At 51.6% G+C, this 16,137-nt stretch overlaps 1 protein-coding gene across 1 annotated transcript; it reads left to right on the top strand.

Moving 5' to 3' along the window:
- Window positions 1-1,148: 1,148 nt before the first annotated feature.
- Window positions 1,149-12,761, top strand: LOC135999145 (butyrophilin subfamily 1 member A1-like). The gene is made up of 12 exons (XM_065652662.1): window positions 1,149-2,210; window positions 4,517-4,615; window positions 5,281-5,385; window positions 6,111-6,458; window positions 7,467-7,748; window positions 8,188-8,283; window positions 8,850-8,870; window positions 9,486-9,506; window positions 10,127-10,147; window positions 10,432-10,452; window positions 10,868-10,900; window positions 11,767-12,761. Exons 3-12 carry the CDS (start codon window positions 5,298-5,300, stop codon window positions 12,282-12,284), a joined length of 1,449 nt encoding a protein of 482 aa, XP_065508734.1. The 5' UTR covers window positions 1,149-2,210; window positions 4,517-4,615; window positions 5,281-5,297; the 3' UTR covers window positions 12,285-12,761.
- Window positions 12,762-16,137: the final 3,376 nt, after the last annotated feature.

Below are 16,137 nucleotides of genomic sequence, written 5' to 3'. Positions count from 1 at the left end.
GCTGACGATATTTGAGGAGTTTTTTGTACCCAAGTTGTCTGCTTTCTCCAACCACCCACCCGAAACCACAGAATCACAAAACGTCAGGGATTGGAAGGGACCTCGAAAACTCATCCGGTCCAATCCCCCTGCTGGAGCAGGAACACCCAGATGAGGTTACACAGGAAGGTGTCCAGGTGGGTTGGAATGTCTGCAGAGAAGGAGACTCCACAACCTCCCTGGGCAGCCTGGGCCAGGCTCTGGCACCCTCACCGGGAAGAACTTTCTTCTCATATGTAAGTGGAAACTCCTTGTTTGTACCCATTGCTCCTTATTTTTAACTTGGTTGTCACCGAGAAGAGCCTGGCTCCATCCTCCTGACACTCAGCCTTTCCCTATTTATGAACATTAATGAGGTCACCCATCAGTCTCCTCTTCTCCAAGCTAAAGAGACCCAACTCCCTCAGCCTTTCCTTGTAAGTCAGATGCTCCACTCCCTTCATCATCTTCATGGCTCTGTGCTGGACACCTTCAAGCCACTTCTTTCCTTCTTTATCCTGCTTTCTCCCCACCCTCAGCAGCACAGGCAGCACTTGACCCTTAAGAACAAACTGTCTTTTGGGGATTTGAAGAACTTTGGTGGTAGCGCAGGACAGGGAAGCACATGCTGCACAGCCAGGGTCCCTCTCCCAGTTCTCCCAATGGCTCGTCCCCCTGACACGGTGACGCTCCAGCACAATGACACAGCACATGGCACACAAACCATTTGGAGCAGCAGCCACAGGTTTTCTGAGCTCAGTGACCACAGCAAACTCACAGTTATTTCTTCTTCCTTTGGGGTTTTCTCCCAGCTCCGCTCAAAGTGATGGGACCCCCTGGCCCCGTCACCGTGGCCATGGGTGAGGACGCGGTGCTGCCCTGCCGCTTCTCCCCCGTGCAGAGCACGCAAGACATGGAGGTGACCTGGTTTCGGGAGCAGCTCTCGCCCTTTGTGCATCACTACAAGGGGGGCCAGGACCAAAAAGGGAATCAGATGCTGCAATATGAAGGGTGCATGGAGCCGTGGAAGGACGGACTTGCCAAGGGCAGCGTGAACTTGAAAATTTTCGATGTCCAACTGTCTGACAGAGGGAATTACACCTGCTTTGTTCTCTAAGGCTCAGTCTATGACGAGGCTGTGGTGGAGCTGAAGGTGACAGGTCTGTAGTCCGTGTCCCTGGTGCCTCTGATTTACTTGCTCGTAGCCAGCCTTCTTCTTCCCTGTCCTCCCCAGCAGCAATTTCAGATGGGTGCTTAGGAAATAGAGTTTTATTAAGTCACATTGGTGAAAATACCAAGAATGTCTCAGAATTAAAATTGCCTACCAAGCAACCGTAAACAGCTCGTGAGGTGCGCAACCCACTTCAGAGGTGTTCTTGATATTATTTTCTTCATATAAGCGGATGTAAGAAACAATTTGGGATTGAGTAATGTAGTAAGAAAGTCTTGGTTTGTGATATTATATTTTAAAACCCAGGCCTGCAGAGTTCGAGTTATGTGAAAAATATTGCAATAATCATTGAATCACAGAATCACAGAATCACAGAATCATAGAATCATATCATTTGTAAGTGAGCCTCAGGATCATTGAGTCCAACCATAACCTAACTCTGGCACTAAACCATGTCCCTAATCATACTCTGCAGGGGAAGGTGCAGGTCGCACAGATCATGGCTGAGAACGAGAAGTTACTTGTGAAAACTCACCTCTTTCACTCATCTCCTCCACCTTATCGGCCAGTGTCTCCCTCTCTTCTCTCTCCATCCTGGATACCACTGTGTTAGCTGAAAATCCACAGGAGGGTATGCGGGATTCTCTGCTGAAAGTGGAAATTGCAAGGCTGCCTGAAGATGATAAAAAAGCAGAAGGAATGGTGGCAGAGTCACAGTGTTCATGTTCTTTTCAGACAGCCAGCACTCACCTGTGGGCTGACTGCAGGAAAGGAGGTTTTGGATGGTCTGGAGGTCTCCAGTCTGCTCTCCACTGCCCTCAGCTCATCGGCTCCTGGCTGGACTGCACTTGCACAGCATTTCCAGCTTGTTCGAGGGAGCAGATCAAAGCCCAGAGGGGCTGGATGGTCTGGAGAGCACAGCTGGAGTCCAGCACCTACTCCTCTCTGGGATACCACACCATGGGAGCTTCCACCTCCCCTCATCCTGGCGACTCCCTCCCACACCCTGAAGCTGCCGCAGGTATGTGACCTCATCTGACACTTGAGTTTGTGAGACCCACGTTCCTGCAGTGCTCCCATCCTGTTTGCATCATGGGATCTGCCACATCTCCCCGCTTTGTCCAGCTGCGGGTGGGTGATAAGAGCCTGCGGCACCGCTGGGTCCTCAGAGTCCTTCTGGGTCAGTGGCACCATGTGCACCTCCAGCCCGGTGGGATGTCACCTGGGGACACCAGCCCCAGAGCACTGGCCATGCTCTGAGTGTCCAGGCCACATATGGTGATGAGGGAAGATGTCCGGCTCCTTTCAGCTGCTGCTTGCCCAGATTTGTCCGGCTGCCCGTGGGTTTCAGGCTGATGTTTGCAGGGCATGTGTTGCCTCGATTGCTTAAATGCTGAGTGGGGGACAGCAGGTGCTGGGCTTTGCATCCCACCTCTCTCTTCTCCAGTTAGCTTCTCCTGTGCCCAGGGGTGATGACCTCACCTGTGATCATAGGGAGCTTGGCAGGTGGCACCCGCTCTGCTCTGTCACTTCACTCTGAAAGCCACTGCATGGAGCACAAAATGAATTGGAGTGCAAGGGAACCTGCTGTCAGGTGGTTCTGCTGCCTGACACTGGTGACAGGAGTCTGGGAGTGCAGGACTGGTTTAGTGCTAGAATTAGGTTATGCTTGGAATTGATATTAAGCCTATCTTTCCAGTCAAAATTATTTTATGATTCTCTGACTGGAGACAGATCGGCTCGGCAGGAACTGTTCAGTCAGGGACCATTGTCATATGGTGGCATCGCATGGCACGGTGGGGGCTGCTGAACATCCTGTCTGCAGGGTCAACCGGTGACAAAGTTAAACATGTACCCCCTTTTCCCCTAGTCACAGCGTGCAGCTGCACCCACATGTAGGAACCCCCCACCCACTGGCACCAGCAGCCGCATCCCCTGGTCCTGCAGGACTGGCAGAGGCGGGAGGTCACTAGTTCCAGCACACGTGGAACACTCTGGCTTCACATGCACATTTGCAGATGCCTCAAGCAGTGCCACGGCCCCTATGTCCGCCTGGTACCCCTGCCCGGAACCCGGGCCCTCTGACCCCGGCATGGGTCCCCAACTCCCAGACGGTCCAGCCAGATGCTTGCTGCAAAAACCAAATGTTCACACCCCTATCCACAGGCACCCCACACCCATGGACACCCCAGACCCTCTCCTGCCTGGCCCTGGGGACTCTGACTCTCCAGCCAACCAAGTGCACTGAACAGCTCTGTTTCACCCATGACCAGGCCCTTTTATACCCCTTTTTACCCGTCCCCCACCTTGTCCTCCCGGATTCCCTTCCCCTGCACATGCCTTTAGCTGTTCTCCTACTTCCACTGAGCCCCCAGTATCTGGGACTCCCAGCTTTGCATCCTGATTATTGCAAAAGCCCGGCTGGCCCTCCCTGAAGTGCTGCCCACAGGTTTGTGAGAGCCCAGTGACTAGCATGAGTGATGAGGCTGGTTTATCATCCTTATCTCTGCTACTAGTTGTTGGCCAAATCTGTGTCTCTGAATGCTTCACTTATTGCCTCCCTCTTCCTCGTCGTCCCTTTTTGTAAGGTCCCTGGCCAGGTCCCTTTACCCCAGCAGATGCTCTCACCTCCTGCCTGCCCCACGCTCCCGGCTGGGGACAGGAGGGTGCTGCACCCCCAAGGGCTGACAACCTGGGGGAGCTGCCTTGGTGACACATCCCAGGGCAGCAGCTTTCCCTCATCAAACCATCTGCTATGGCCTCGCCTCTTGGCCAGGGAGAGGGAATTGCTTTTAATTAAGCTGGACTTCGATCCCACACCCGCTCTGTCTCTGGGTGCAAATCTCGGTTCCGTCACCTCCCTCAGTCCTGAGTTACCTCCCTCAATTTCAGCTCCGTCACCTCCTTCCCACTGCTGAGCGTGGGCTTCTCCCAGGGATGTGCAAACTGCTGCCAATATCCATCCCCTCCCCAGTCCAATATCCATCCCCTCCCTAGTCCAATATCCATCCCCTCCCTAGTCCAATATCCATCCTCTCCCAAGCCTGATATCCATCCCCTCCGCAGTCCAATATCCATCCCCTCCCCAGTCCAATATCCAGCCCCTCCCCAGCTCATGGAGCCACGGGAGGAGGCTGCCGTACCAGCCGCCGCTGCACCGGGTCCCTGTGGCAGGGACGTGCAGGCGGACGCTGCCAGAAGAGCTCTTCCAGAGCAAAAGCATTGCCAAAAACCCTTCACATCACTCAGCAACTTTCATTTTTGAGTGGAGGCAGCTCAGAAGGAAATGAGTGAGAGACTGGGACACAGAGAGACATTTTTGTTTAGTTTTTAACAGGGAAATGCACAGCTCAGATGGGGTGAACCCCGGACACTCCGGTGACAGCCGAGCAGCTCCTGCCCCGTGAGAGATCTCGGTTCCTCCAGGTACGCGGCATCTCTTGCAAAGCTGCAGATTGAAATTGCTTTCTGCCACCTGCCAAACTTCGTCGTGGTTTTCACCACTCATTAAGAAAGCCGGGACTAAGTCAGTGGGTGACAAGAGGGTTCAGGGGGTTCAGAGCAGGGCCAGGTCCCATCCTGGCTGGGTGTTGAATTAATGTTCTGGTTATTTTGCTTTCCGTGGTCTGAGACGTCATTGCAGTGGCAGGGGATGTGCTACCGAGTCCTGAATTTGTCCGAGAGGATGATTTTGTGGCCACAGCTCCACCTGCATTGGGTCTGGGTTTCTCCTCATCCTCCACAATCCCATCTCTTTCTCAAGGCTGGATAAGAAAAGCAAGGGCTCATATTAAAACAACTGCCACTTTGTCAGGGAGTTAGAGGAGATGTTGCAGCTTGTCCTTTGTTTCCCCATGGGAAATTCCTGCAACTTTTTATACCAGTCGGATACTTTGTATGTAAAGCACCAAGCAAAGTCAGGCTGATGATGGAAAATTGAATTCAACCTTTGGCATGTGAAGCTCTTCCCTAGCCATTATAAAAAGGGGCTGAAAGCAGTAAGAAACCCCTTTAAAAGTGAATTCTGCCTTTTATTCTATTCCCTTGTTTCTCCTCCCTTTCAGCCCTTCCATCTCTTTCCACGTCTCCAGGTTGTGCTCCAGGGAAGATGATGCTCTCCAGTTTCCTCCGGTGCTTGGCTCTGCCGGCTTTTATCACTTATGGTTTAGTTTTCCAAGTTCACGAGCTGCACTCAGGTAGGTATCCCTCTGGTTTTTGCTGGTCCCTGGGGACGTTGCTTCCAATCTCAGTGTCTTCCTGGCTAACGACGCACAGGAAAAGGCCTTGAACGAAATCTGGTTTAAAAAATATTCTGGTCTTTTTCTGTTAGATTGCTGACCTGAAGCTGCCCTGGCAAAAGGCTGCAACACAACAGTTGTCTTGAAAGTTGATTTCCGTTTGTTTTTCTTCAGCAGAAACCACTTTCTCTGCGAGTTGAGTGGCCAGTTTATTAATAAACCTTTTCTTTTTAAATTTCCAAAGATGCTCAGAGCACCTGAAACACTTTAAATTTCTGCTGTAATAGGTGCAAATAGCTGAGGATATTTGAGTTTTATTTGTACTCAAGTTCTCTCCTTTCTCCAACCACCCACCTAGAAACCTTCCAGTCACTTCTGTCCTTCTTGATCCTGCTTTATCGCCACCCTCAGCAGCACAGGCAGCACTTGACCCTTAAGAAGAAATAGTCTTTTAGGGATCTGAAGAACTTTGGTGGTAGCGCGGGACAGGGAAGCATGTGCTGCACAGCTGGGGTCCCTCTCTCAGTTCCCCCAATGGCTTGTCCCCCAGCACAGTGACGGTCAAACACAATGACATGGCACATGGCACACGAACCGTCTGGAGCAGCAGCCGCTGGTTTTCCAAGCTCAGTCACCACCGCAAACTCACAGTTATTTCTTCTTCCTTTGGGGTTTTCTCCCAGCTCCGCTCAAAGTGATGGGACCCCCCGGCCCCATCACCGTGGCCATGGGCGAGGATGTGGTGCTGCCCTGCCGCTTCTCCCCCGCGCAGAGCACGCAAGACATGGAGGTGACCTGGTTTCGGGAGCAGCTCTTGCCCTTTGTGCATCACTACAAGGGGGGCCAGGACCAGTACTCGGACCAGATGCTGCAATATGAAGGGCGCACGGAGCTGTGGAAGGACGGACTCGCCGAGGGCAGCGTGAACTTGAAAGTTTTTGACGTCCAACTGTCTGACAGAGGGAATTACACCTGCTTTGTTCTCAGTGGCTCAGACTATGATGAGGCTGTGGTGGAGCTGAAGGTGACAGGTCTGTAGTCCGTGTCCGTGGTGCCTCTAATTTACTTTCTTGTAGCCAGCTCTCTTCTTCCTAGTCCTCCACAGCAGCAATTTCAGGTGGGTGCTTAGGAAATAGGGTTTAATTAAGTCCAATGTTTGAAAATACCAAGAATGTCTCGTAGAAGGAAAATTGCTTACCAAGTGGTCATCGAGAACTTGAGAGATACTCTGCCTATTTCAGAGGTGTTCAGAGGTGTTTTCTTCTTATAAATGGAAGTAAGAAAAAATTTGGCATTGAGTAATATAGTAAGAATGTCCTGGTTTGTGCTTTTTTGTATTAATAACCAGACCTGTATATTATTTTGATGCAGTAGCAGCTTCCAGAGCAGATCTTTGAGTTATGTGAAAACAACTACAAGAATCATAGAATCATAGAAAGTTTTGAGTTGGCAGGGATCTCCACAGCTCCCCCAGTGCCCCCCCTGCCATGAGCAGGGACATCTGCACCAGCTCAGGTTGCTCAGAGCCCCGTCCAGCCTGGCCTGGGATGTCTCCAGGGATGGTTCATCCACCACCTCTCTGGCCAACCTGGGCCAGGCTCTCACCACCCTCAGGGGCAACAATTTCTTCCTCGTGTCCAGCCTGAATCTCCCTCCTTTAGTTTAAAACCATCACCCCTTGTCCTGTCACAACAGGCCCTGCTCAAAAGTCTGTCTCCATCTTTCTTATTGGCCTCTTTTAAGTACAGAAAGGCCACACCAAGGTCTCCCTGGAGCTTCTCTTCTCCAGCTCAACACCCCAACTCTCTCAGCCCGTCCTCCCAGCAGAGCTGTTCCAGCCTCGGATCATTTCTGGGGCTCCTCTGGCCCCTCTCCAGCAGGTCCATGCCCTGTTGAAATGAAATGTCCTGACCCCACCTGACACTTGTCTTAAACCAAATCGCGGGATTGTCAGTGTCCAAGTCCATCCCTTGTCAGGCAGAGGGGCAGCCAGGCCACCCCGTTCCCGCAGGATCACTGGGGTGTCTGTGTCCCCGCAGCCAGCGGCTCTGCCCCGCTCGTCGCACTGGAGCGGTACCAGGACGGGGGGATCCGGGTGTCCTGCCGCTCGGCCGGCTGGTACCCGCGGCCCCGGGTGCTGTGGCGAGATCCCCATGGGCAGCATCTCCCATCCCTCTCGGAAAGCGTCACCCAGGACCAGAGCAGCCTCTTTGCGGTGGAAAGCAGCATCATCCTCACCAGGGGCACGAAGCAGAACTTCTCCTGCTGGGTCCAACACGTCCTGGATGGCCAAGAACGCGGATCAGCGTTTTACATCTCAGGTGAGGGGGGTGCGGGCACATTGCCCCATTATTGCTGCCCATGGGGCTGCACTCGGGATATGACACTGGCAGAAATTCCCGGTTGCACTTGACAGGCTATTTTCTGCAGTGTTTTCTGCACCATGCAGCTTGCTTTTTCTGAAAGGAGAATAAAGCATGATTTAACTCGAAATAATTTGGCTAGAAATTTATTTTTGCTTTAAAAAACCCCCACAGGGTATGCAGACAAAACATTGTCAAACACAGACAAGTGTGAAATTGCCCAAAGAGATTTTTTTTTCTTATTTTATTTTTTGTCACTTTGTCGAGTACACTCAAGAGGTAACTTTCACCTTTGATGGGATTCAGACCTGGGATGAGCTTGTATAATACAGAAATAATCCACTTCCCATTGCTGCTTCCAGATTGACCAAACCACTTTGGGGATTTTATTTTTCAGATCCCTTTTTCCATAACGCACATCCTTGGATAATTGCCCTAAGCATGGCCTTGGTTGCTCTCCTTCTTATCGCTGTTTATCTATTTAAAATTAAAGGTACTGTCCTGGCGCGGTGTTTGGGGCTGGAGATTGGTCCTGTTTGGCCACCTCTGGTTTTGGTGGACGAGTGGGTTTGGGAAATGTCGGGATGGTCCCGCAGTCTTGTCTCGGTGTCTGGGACACACATGTTGTGCCAGGGAGCTTAAAAATCCAGAGATTTATTTTCTAGCAAGAAAAGAAAGGTTGTTTTTCCAACAAAAAGGTAGCAAAGAAGGATGTGGACGTTAAAGCAGCATGAGCCAGACTTTCTTCCGGCCCTGCCAATGTTGGATTCTTCTCACAGAAATGGAGCGATGATTTGCCAGGCCCTGCAAAACAACCCTAAAACCTTGCACTTTTGGGGGCCTGGCAGGTCTCCTCCCTTTCTCAAAGACAAATAATACAGAGGAATAAAGGACACTGAAATCCTCTATTTCTTACCAAAGGGAGCTGGGCCGGTGGGTCGCACAGGCACCGCAGCACTGCCAGACCCCCGGTGGCTGTAACTCCTGCTGTGGTTTGACCAGTGCTCTTTGGAAGGGATGATGTTCTCAATTATTTACATTTCTTTCTTTCCTTCATAGGAAAGCGTGAGGAAAAAATAGGTAAGCTTTACTTTTTATTTCCCAGAAACTGGAGTATTCTCTGAAAGGGGAGAATTCATGGAGATATGGGAGAGGTAAATGATTTGGCTAGTGGCTATAGAAAATTGTTAACTCTGTCTATGAAACATTGAAAAGGTGGCATTTTTAAGGAAAATCATTGCCAAACCAAAGAAAGCATGAACACATGTTGTCCCAACAGTGAATTCTGCTTTTCAAAGAGCTCTCAAGGGTCTTCCCAAAGCTGGGAGAAGCTTTGGGGTAGCACATTTCATTTTGCAAGGGCCTCAGTTGTGTCTCAGCACCAAGGAAACCCAGGGGCAGGATGGTTCTGTAGCACTGAAGGGGAAGTTTAACCCCGTGCTCCTCCCTGGTCCATGCAAACCTGCCCCTTCACCGCTGCCCTGGAGCTGCAGCCCTGGCTGGACTCTGCCCGAGGCGGCCCTGGGGAGGGTGGCCAAGAGCTCCAAAAGTCTTGAGCAGAAAGATCTTGGGGAGCTCCTGGGCTGCAGCTTTTCCATCATGAGCGATTTCAGCCTCCTCCCCACCCCAACAAGTGTCTCGGTGGAAAAGGAATGGGCTTTGGTGGTGATGCTCTGTTCTGGTTTTGTTTTTCAGCGATGCGAGAGGCAGCACTGCGTAAGTCCCGCTCCCCATCTTCCCGGTGAAATCCTCCGTGAAAACTTTCAGACGTTGTTATTCATCCTCTCATTCTGTCCAAATGTTCTTCTTTCAGTAGATACTTTACTTCCCCCTCCCTGACACCCTAATCATGTGAAAATTTACTCTGAAAAGTCATCAGGATTTTTTCTCTGAGTGGCTGTCAATGCTTTTTAACATGCTCGTTTATTTTAAGTAGTGAGATAGTATGGAAAACTTATTGAGTTTTTTATTTTAGGGAGAGATTACAGAAACCTAGGCTGTTGAGAATTCTCTTCTGAAAATGTAGATTGTTTGCTTACCAAGAAATTTAAAAAAAAATAAAATGAAGAGAGCATATTTGTTTGGTTGCAGCTCATAAAATTGCCAAGAAAGCTCTTTGGCTATTAAAAGTGAGCTCTTGCTAAATTGCTACCAATACAGGTTGATGTGGAACATCAATACAAGCCCTGCTCACGGAGGAATCATGAGCATCCTTGCAACCAGAGTGTCACTCAGCACATCTGCCCCCTTTCTCACAGCCTGTGCTCACCTGTGTGGTGGGATCCTGGGGAAGGGGCTGTGTCAAATAGTAACTTGTGTTTCCCTTTGTTGCTCAGGGGACCGTGATGCAGAAATCGGTGAGTTTCTTATTCCTTACAAAGGATTTTTCACGGAGTCTGCATATGGTGGTGGGGTTTTGTTTTTCGTTTTCACTGTTAAAGTGCAAAGTCAACCAGAAAGTGGTTGGGGGGTGGAGGGAAAAGGAGAGAGTGAATTTGAGTCAGACAATTCAAGGTGATTAAGGATGGTTTTGCCAAGCGTTGGCAGAACCCCTCTCCTGCCCGTGCAGGTGGTTATGGGTGAGGTTAAATCCCAATCAATATGCCACAACCCATTTGGGCTGATTTATCTTCTTTTTCAGAGAACCAAGCTGAAGAACTTGGTGAGTACCATTCTCCTTCCTACATGGGACATGTTTCCATTGGGCCATTTTCTCACCTGGTTTTTGCACGTACATCCTGGTTTTGGTTTTCCTTTTGGGAAAGGAAAAAGTAGCAAATACCAAACTCATTTCAGAAACATGATTGTCCTTTGTTCTCGATGTGTTTTAAAGATATTGCCTGTGATCCTTCTATCCTAAGAAGAAAATTGTTTCACTTTTCAAAGAAAGTACCAACAGACCATAAATAGTCAGGACAGCTTTGAAGCTGTGTGCCATGACATGACTTTCACAAATAGAGCAACCATTCTGAAAATGTGCAACTACACTGGCATATCACTATTCTTAGCTAATCCAGTACAAGTGTGTTCAGATTACCCCTCATCTGTGATTTTTTTCTCTTTTTTTTTAAAAAAAGAATGGAGAAGATATGCCCTGCATATAGGAGAAGGTAATTAAAGTTTGGTCTTTTGGAGTGCTGAATCATCTTCCCTGCTTTAATCTAGCTTCCTGGTAGTTCCTCTGCCGCAGCGATGCTGGTGGGACCAGGGATGCTTCTGCCAGGCCTCACTGTCCAGGAGGGCGTGTAACACTCAGACCTCTTGTTTGTTTGGTGCATGTCCCAGTTTCAGGCCCATCTGGAGAGTCCTGGTCCTCAGTGCGCAGTGCTGGCCACAATTTAGACATGGGGGCTTCTTCAGTCTGAGGAGCTGGGTCACTTTAGCTTGGATGAGAGGAGACTGAGGGGTGACCTCATTCATGTTTATAAATAAGTAAAGGGGGAGTGTCAGGAGGATGGAGCCAGGCTCTTCTCGGTGGCAACCAGTGATAGAACAAGGGGCAATGGAAGCAAATTGGAACACAGGAGGTTCCACTTAAATATGAGAAGAAACTTCTTCCCGGTGAGGGTGCCAGAGCCTGGCCCAGGCTGCCCAGGGAGGTTGTGGAGTCTCCTTCTCTGCAGACATTCCAACCCGCCTGGACACCTTCCTGTGTAACCTCATCTGGGTGTTCCTGCTCCGGCGGGGGGATTGGACTGGATGAGCTTTCGAGGTCCCTTCCAATCCCTGACATTCTGTGATTCAGTGATTCTGTGTGATTCAGTCTGGAGTTCTGCTGGTCTTCTCTTCCCGCTCTACTCAATGTCGTCTCTCTGCTTCGTTTTCTGCTCCTTGCACTAATATTGTCACCTTGTGCAGCTTCCCATGCCACAGTCTGCCAGCTATTGTTCGCACTTTCTCTTCCATGTGCAACCCCTCCAAAGCTCTTTCCTGGCGTGAGCTCTGCCCTGATGTGTTGACTCCATCTCTCCTGCAGTGAGGGTGGTTCTGGATTCAGACAGAGCCCACCGCAGCCTTCTCCTGTCTGATGACTGCAAAAGTGTGAAACGAGAAGAGAGGGCACAGGACATCCCTGACATCCCCAAGAGATTTGATGTACGCCGCTATGTGCTGGGTCGTGAAGGCTTCACCTCAGGGAGATGTTACTGGGAGGTGGAGGTGGTGGATGGAGAAGGATGGGTTGTGGGGGTCTGTAGAGCAGATGCAAATAGGATTGGTGAGATTGTGTTTAAACCAGAGGAGGGTTTCTGGGCAGTGGGGCAGTGGGAAGGGCGCTTCCAAGCTCTCACGTCCCCTGCTCGCACTTTCCTTTCTAAAATCCAAGCTCCCAAGCGGATCCGGGTCTCACTGTGTTATGAAGAGGGGCGGGTGTCATTTTTCAGTATTGATGAGAACATTCCCATCTTCACGTTTCCACAGACATCATTTGAGGGGAAAACAGTCTACCCTTGGTTCTGGCTGGATGCTGGGACACGGCTCAAAGTGTGGCCTTGATGAGGGGGAGGGAGCAAGGGAAGGTTTTCCAGAGGACCTCAGCAGTTCAGACTCACAGCAGGATTTAGGTTGGAAGGAACTGGTGAAGGTTTCTGTTGCAGCCACCTCCCCTCAGCAGGGCTACCCTCCAAGTAGCCTGAGGTGTCTTTGAACCTCGCTCAGCTGAATTGTGTAGGACGTCCAAGGGTGGAGATCTCGTTACGTCTCTGGACCTCTGGCTGGTGCTGCACCTCTCTCAAGGGGAAGAATTAGCCCTTTGTGCTTGAACAGAGTTTCCCCAGTTGCAACTCATGACTGCCACCTTTCATCCCCGCTCTCTACCAGTTGAACAACACTCTCCCTGAAGACACTCCCGCAGCAGGGATCGCTTTCTAAATGTACAGAATAAAGTGACTTCAGTGGGATTTGTCTGTGTGTCAGCACCAAATGTCTGTGTCCAAGGTGTTGCCTCCACCTCCTTTAAGTATGTGAGGCGTGTCAGGGAATATTGAGAAAATGGTTCACTGTATCCTACAGGAGACAATAAAGGCACATATGTCAGTGGGTTGGTCCATGGCTGTGCGTGTCCCCAGCACAAGCCCAGGTGACGAGCTCACCTGTGACCTGGAGACAGCTAACACTGGGATGTGGATCCCCCCTTACAACTCTGAGTAGCCTGGAGCAGACTCAGAATGTCCTATGGGGGCTGAAATGAAGCTGGAGAAACCAAAATTTTGCATAGAGAAAGGCATCTCGTCAGCATGGGGGTGGCCCCTGCTTCCAGGGCTCTGAAGAGACACTCGTTAGACATTCGTGTCCCTAACGAAGGTGTGTGGGAAGGTGAACATAAAGACTGTGCTTTCTGTACTGGAGAAGGCGCACCGTGCTCCTCAGGTCAGGGGCAATGTGGTTCCATGTTTCTCTGACCCTTGGACACCATCACCTCATGATCCTCTTCCTCTTTTGGAGATAAGAAAGATGGAAACAGACAGGGCCTGTTGTAACAGGACAAGGGGTGATAATTTTAAGTACAGGAGGGGAGATTCAGGCTGGACATGAGGAAGAAATATTGTCCCCTGAGGGTGGTGAGAGCCTGGCCCAGGTTGGCCAGAGAGGTGCTGGATGCCCCATCCCTGGAGACATCCCAGGCCAGGCTGGACGGGGCTCTGAGCAACCTGAGCTGGTGCAGATGTCCCTGCTCATGGCAGGGGGGGCACTGGGGGAGCTGGGAAGGTCCCTTCCAACCCAAACTATTCTATGATTCTATGATTTCCTCTCCCCTGCCCAGAGGTGGGAAACCCCCTCATCCTGGACTGCCCCAGCCTCAGTGCTGCCGTGATCCTGCCCCTGCTCCTCATTCAGCAGCTGCCATGCGATCCCTGGCCAAGGAGACCCCAGTGTCCTGGAGGAGGATCCACCTGAGTGGGTGGGCGCACGTCTGCTCTGCAGACACCTGGACCTGAGCTTGGGTGGCTCTAGTGCTGCATGACTAAAACAGGCACATCTGGGCACAAACAAGTGCGGACCGCAATGGATGTTACCCCAAGACCTGCGACCCCAAATTCCTGTTTCTTTCTGTAGACAACAGTGGGAACCAAGGACACGCTGTTGGTGTGGTGGTGGACCTAAAGATAAGCACAAGGAGTTCAACTGTGGGGGTCACAGCCACCAAATCTCAACCCCATCACAAGCCCAGGCTGGGACAAGCCCCAGGTGTTGGGACCTTAAATAGCTGTTCTACAGCAGAAGCAGGAGGCTTATGGCTCCTCAACAGAGGACAGATCCACCACCTCTTCCCTTCTGAAAACTCACCTCTTCCACTCATCTCCTTCACTTCGTTGGCCAGGGTCTCCTGTTTCTCTCCTTCCACTGTGTTGGCTGAGAATCCACAGGAGGGGAGGCGGGATTCCCTGCTGAAAGTGGAAATTGCAAGACTCAGAGGTTGCCTGAAGGTGACAAAAGAGTAGAAGGAATGATGGCAGAGTCACAGCGTTCAGGCTCTTTTCAGACAGCCAGCACTCACCTGCGGGCTGACTGCAGGAAAGGAGGTTTTGGATGGTCTGGAGGTCTCCAGTCTGCTCTCCACTGCCCTCAGCTCATCAGCTCCTGGCTGGACTGGGCTTGCAGAGCATTTCCAGCTTGTTTGAGGGAGCAGATCAAAGCCCAGAGGGGCTGGATGGTCTGGAGAGCAGAGCTGGAGTAAAGCACTTTCCTGTCTCTGGGATACCACAGCACGGGAACTTCCACCTCCCCTCGTCCTGGCGACTCCCTCCCACACCCTGAAGCTGTCGTGGGTGTGACCTCCTCTGACACTTGAGTTTGGGAGCTCCCTCCCAACGTTCCTGCAGTGCCCCCGTCCTGTTTGCATCACGAGATCTACCACATCTCCCCGCTTCGTCCAGCTGCGGGTGGGTGATAAGAGCCTGCGGCACCGCTGGATGCCCAGAGCCCTCCTGGGCCAGCAGCACCATGTGCACCTCCAGCCCGGTGGGATGTCACCTGGGGACTCCAGCCCCAGAGCCCTGGCCAGGCTCTGGGTGTCCAGGCCGCATAGGGTGATGAGGGAAGATGTCTGGCTCCTTTAGCTGCTGCTTGCCCAGATTTGTCCGGCTGCCCGTGGATTTCAGGGTGATGTTTGCAGGGCATGTGTTGCCTCGATTGCTTCACTGCTGAGTAGGGGACAGCAGGTGCTGGGCTTCGCATCCCACCTCTCTCTTCTTCAGGCAGCTTTTCAGGTGCCCGGGGGTGATGGCCTCACCTGTGACCACAGGGAGCTTGGCAGGTGGCACCCGCTCTGCTCTGTCACGTCACTCTGAAAGCAACTGGATGGAGCACAAAATGAAGTGGAGTGCAAGGGAACCTGCCTCCGGGTGGTTCTGCCAGCTGGTGCTGGGGACAGAGGACTGGGAGCGCAGGACTGGTTTAGTGGTAGAATTAGGTTATGGTTGGAATCGATCTTAAGCCTATCTTTGCAACCAAAATGATTCTATGATTCTATGACTGGAGACAGACTGTCTCAGCAGGAACTGTTCAGTCAGGGACCATTGTCACATGGTGGCATCACACGGCACGGTGGGGGCTGCTGAACATCCTGTCTGCAGGACTGGCAGAGGTGGGAGGTCACTAGTTCCAGGACACGTGGAACACTCTGGCTTCATATGCACATTTGCAGATGCCTCAAGCAGTGCCACGGCCCCTGTGTCTGCCTGGTACCCCTGCCCAGAACCCGGGCCCTCTGACCCCGGCATGGGTCCCCAACTCCCAGATGCTCCAGCCTGATGCTCGCTGCAAAAACACAACGTTCACATCGCCATCCACAGGCACCCCAGACCCTCTGCTGCCTGCCCGTGGGGACTCCGACTCTCCAGCCAGCCAAGTGCACTGAACAGCTCTGTTTCACCCATGATCTGGCCCTCTTATACCCCTTTTTACCTGTCCCCCACCTTGTCCTCCCGGATTCCTTTCCACTGCACATGCCTTTAGCTGTTCTCCTACTTCCACTGAGCCCCCAGTATTTGGGACCAACAGCTTTGCATCCTGGTTATTGCAAAAGCCCGGCTGGCCCTCCCTGAAGTGCTGCCCACAGGTTTGTGAGAGCCCAGTGACTAGCATGAGTGATGAGGCTGGTTTATTATCCTTATCTCTGCTACTAGTTGTTGTCCAAATCTGTGACTCTGAATGCTTCACTTATTGCCTCCCTCTTCCTTGTCGTCCCTTTTAGCAAGGTCCCTGGCCAGGTCCCTTTACCCCAGCAGATGCTCTCACCTCCTGCCTGCCCCACGCTCCCGGCTGGGGACAGGAGGGTGCTGCACCCCCAAGGGCTGACAACCTGGGGGAGCTGCCTTGGTGACACATCCCAGGGCAGCAGCTTTCC

The sequence above is a fragment of the Caloenas nicobarica genome, chromosome 27 (assembly GCF_036013445.1).
Source record: "Caloenas nicobarica isolate bCalNic1 chromosome 27, bCalNic1.hap1, whole genome shotgun sequence".
Classification (NCBI taxonomy): domain Eukaryota; kingdom Metazoa; phylum Chordata; class Aves; order Columbiformes; family Columbidae; genus Caloenas; species Caloenas nicobarica.
Note: the sequence above shows the minus strand (reverse complement) of the source record. Positions and strands in the feature narration are given on the sequence as shown.

Bases quoted from the DNA above. Each gene is read 5' to 3' on its own strand.
- LOC135999145 (XM_065652662.1), top strand. From the start codon at position 5,298: ATGATGCTCTCCAGTTTCCTCCGGTGCTTGGCTCTGCCGGCTTTTATC. The intron at 8,284-8,849 runs GTACTGTCCTGG...TTTCCTTCATAG, and splicing joins TTATCTATTTAAAATTAAAG to GAAAGCGTGAGGAAAAAATA. The intron at 10,453-10,867 runs GTGAGTACCATT...TTTTAAAAAAAG, and splicing joins GAACCAAGCTGAAGAACTTG to AATGGAGAAGATATGCCCTG.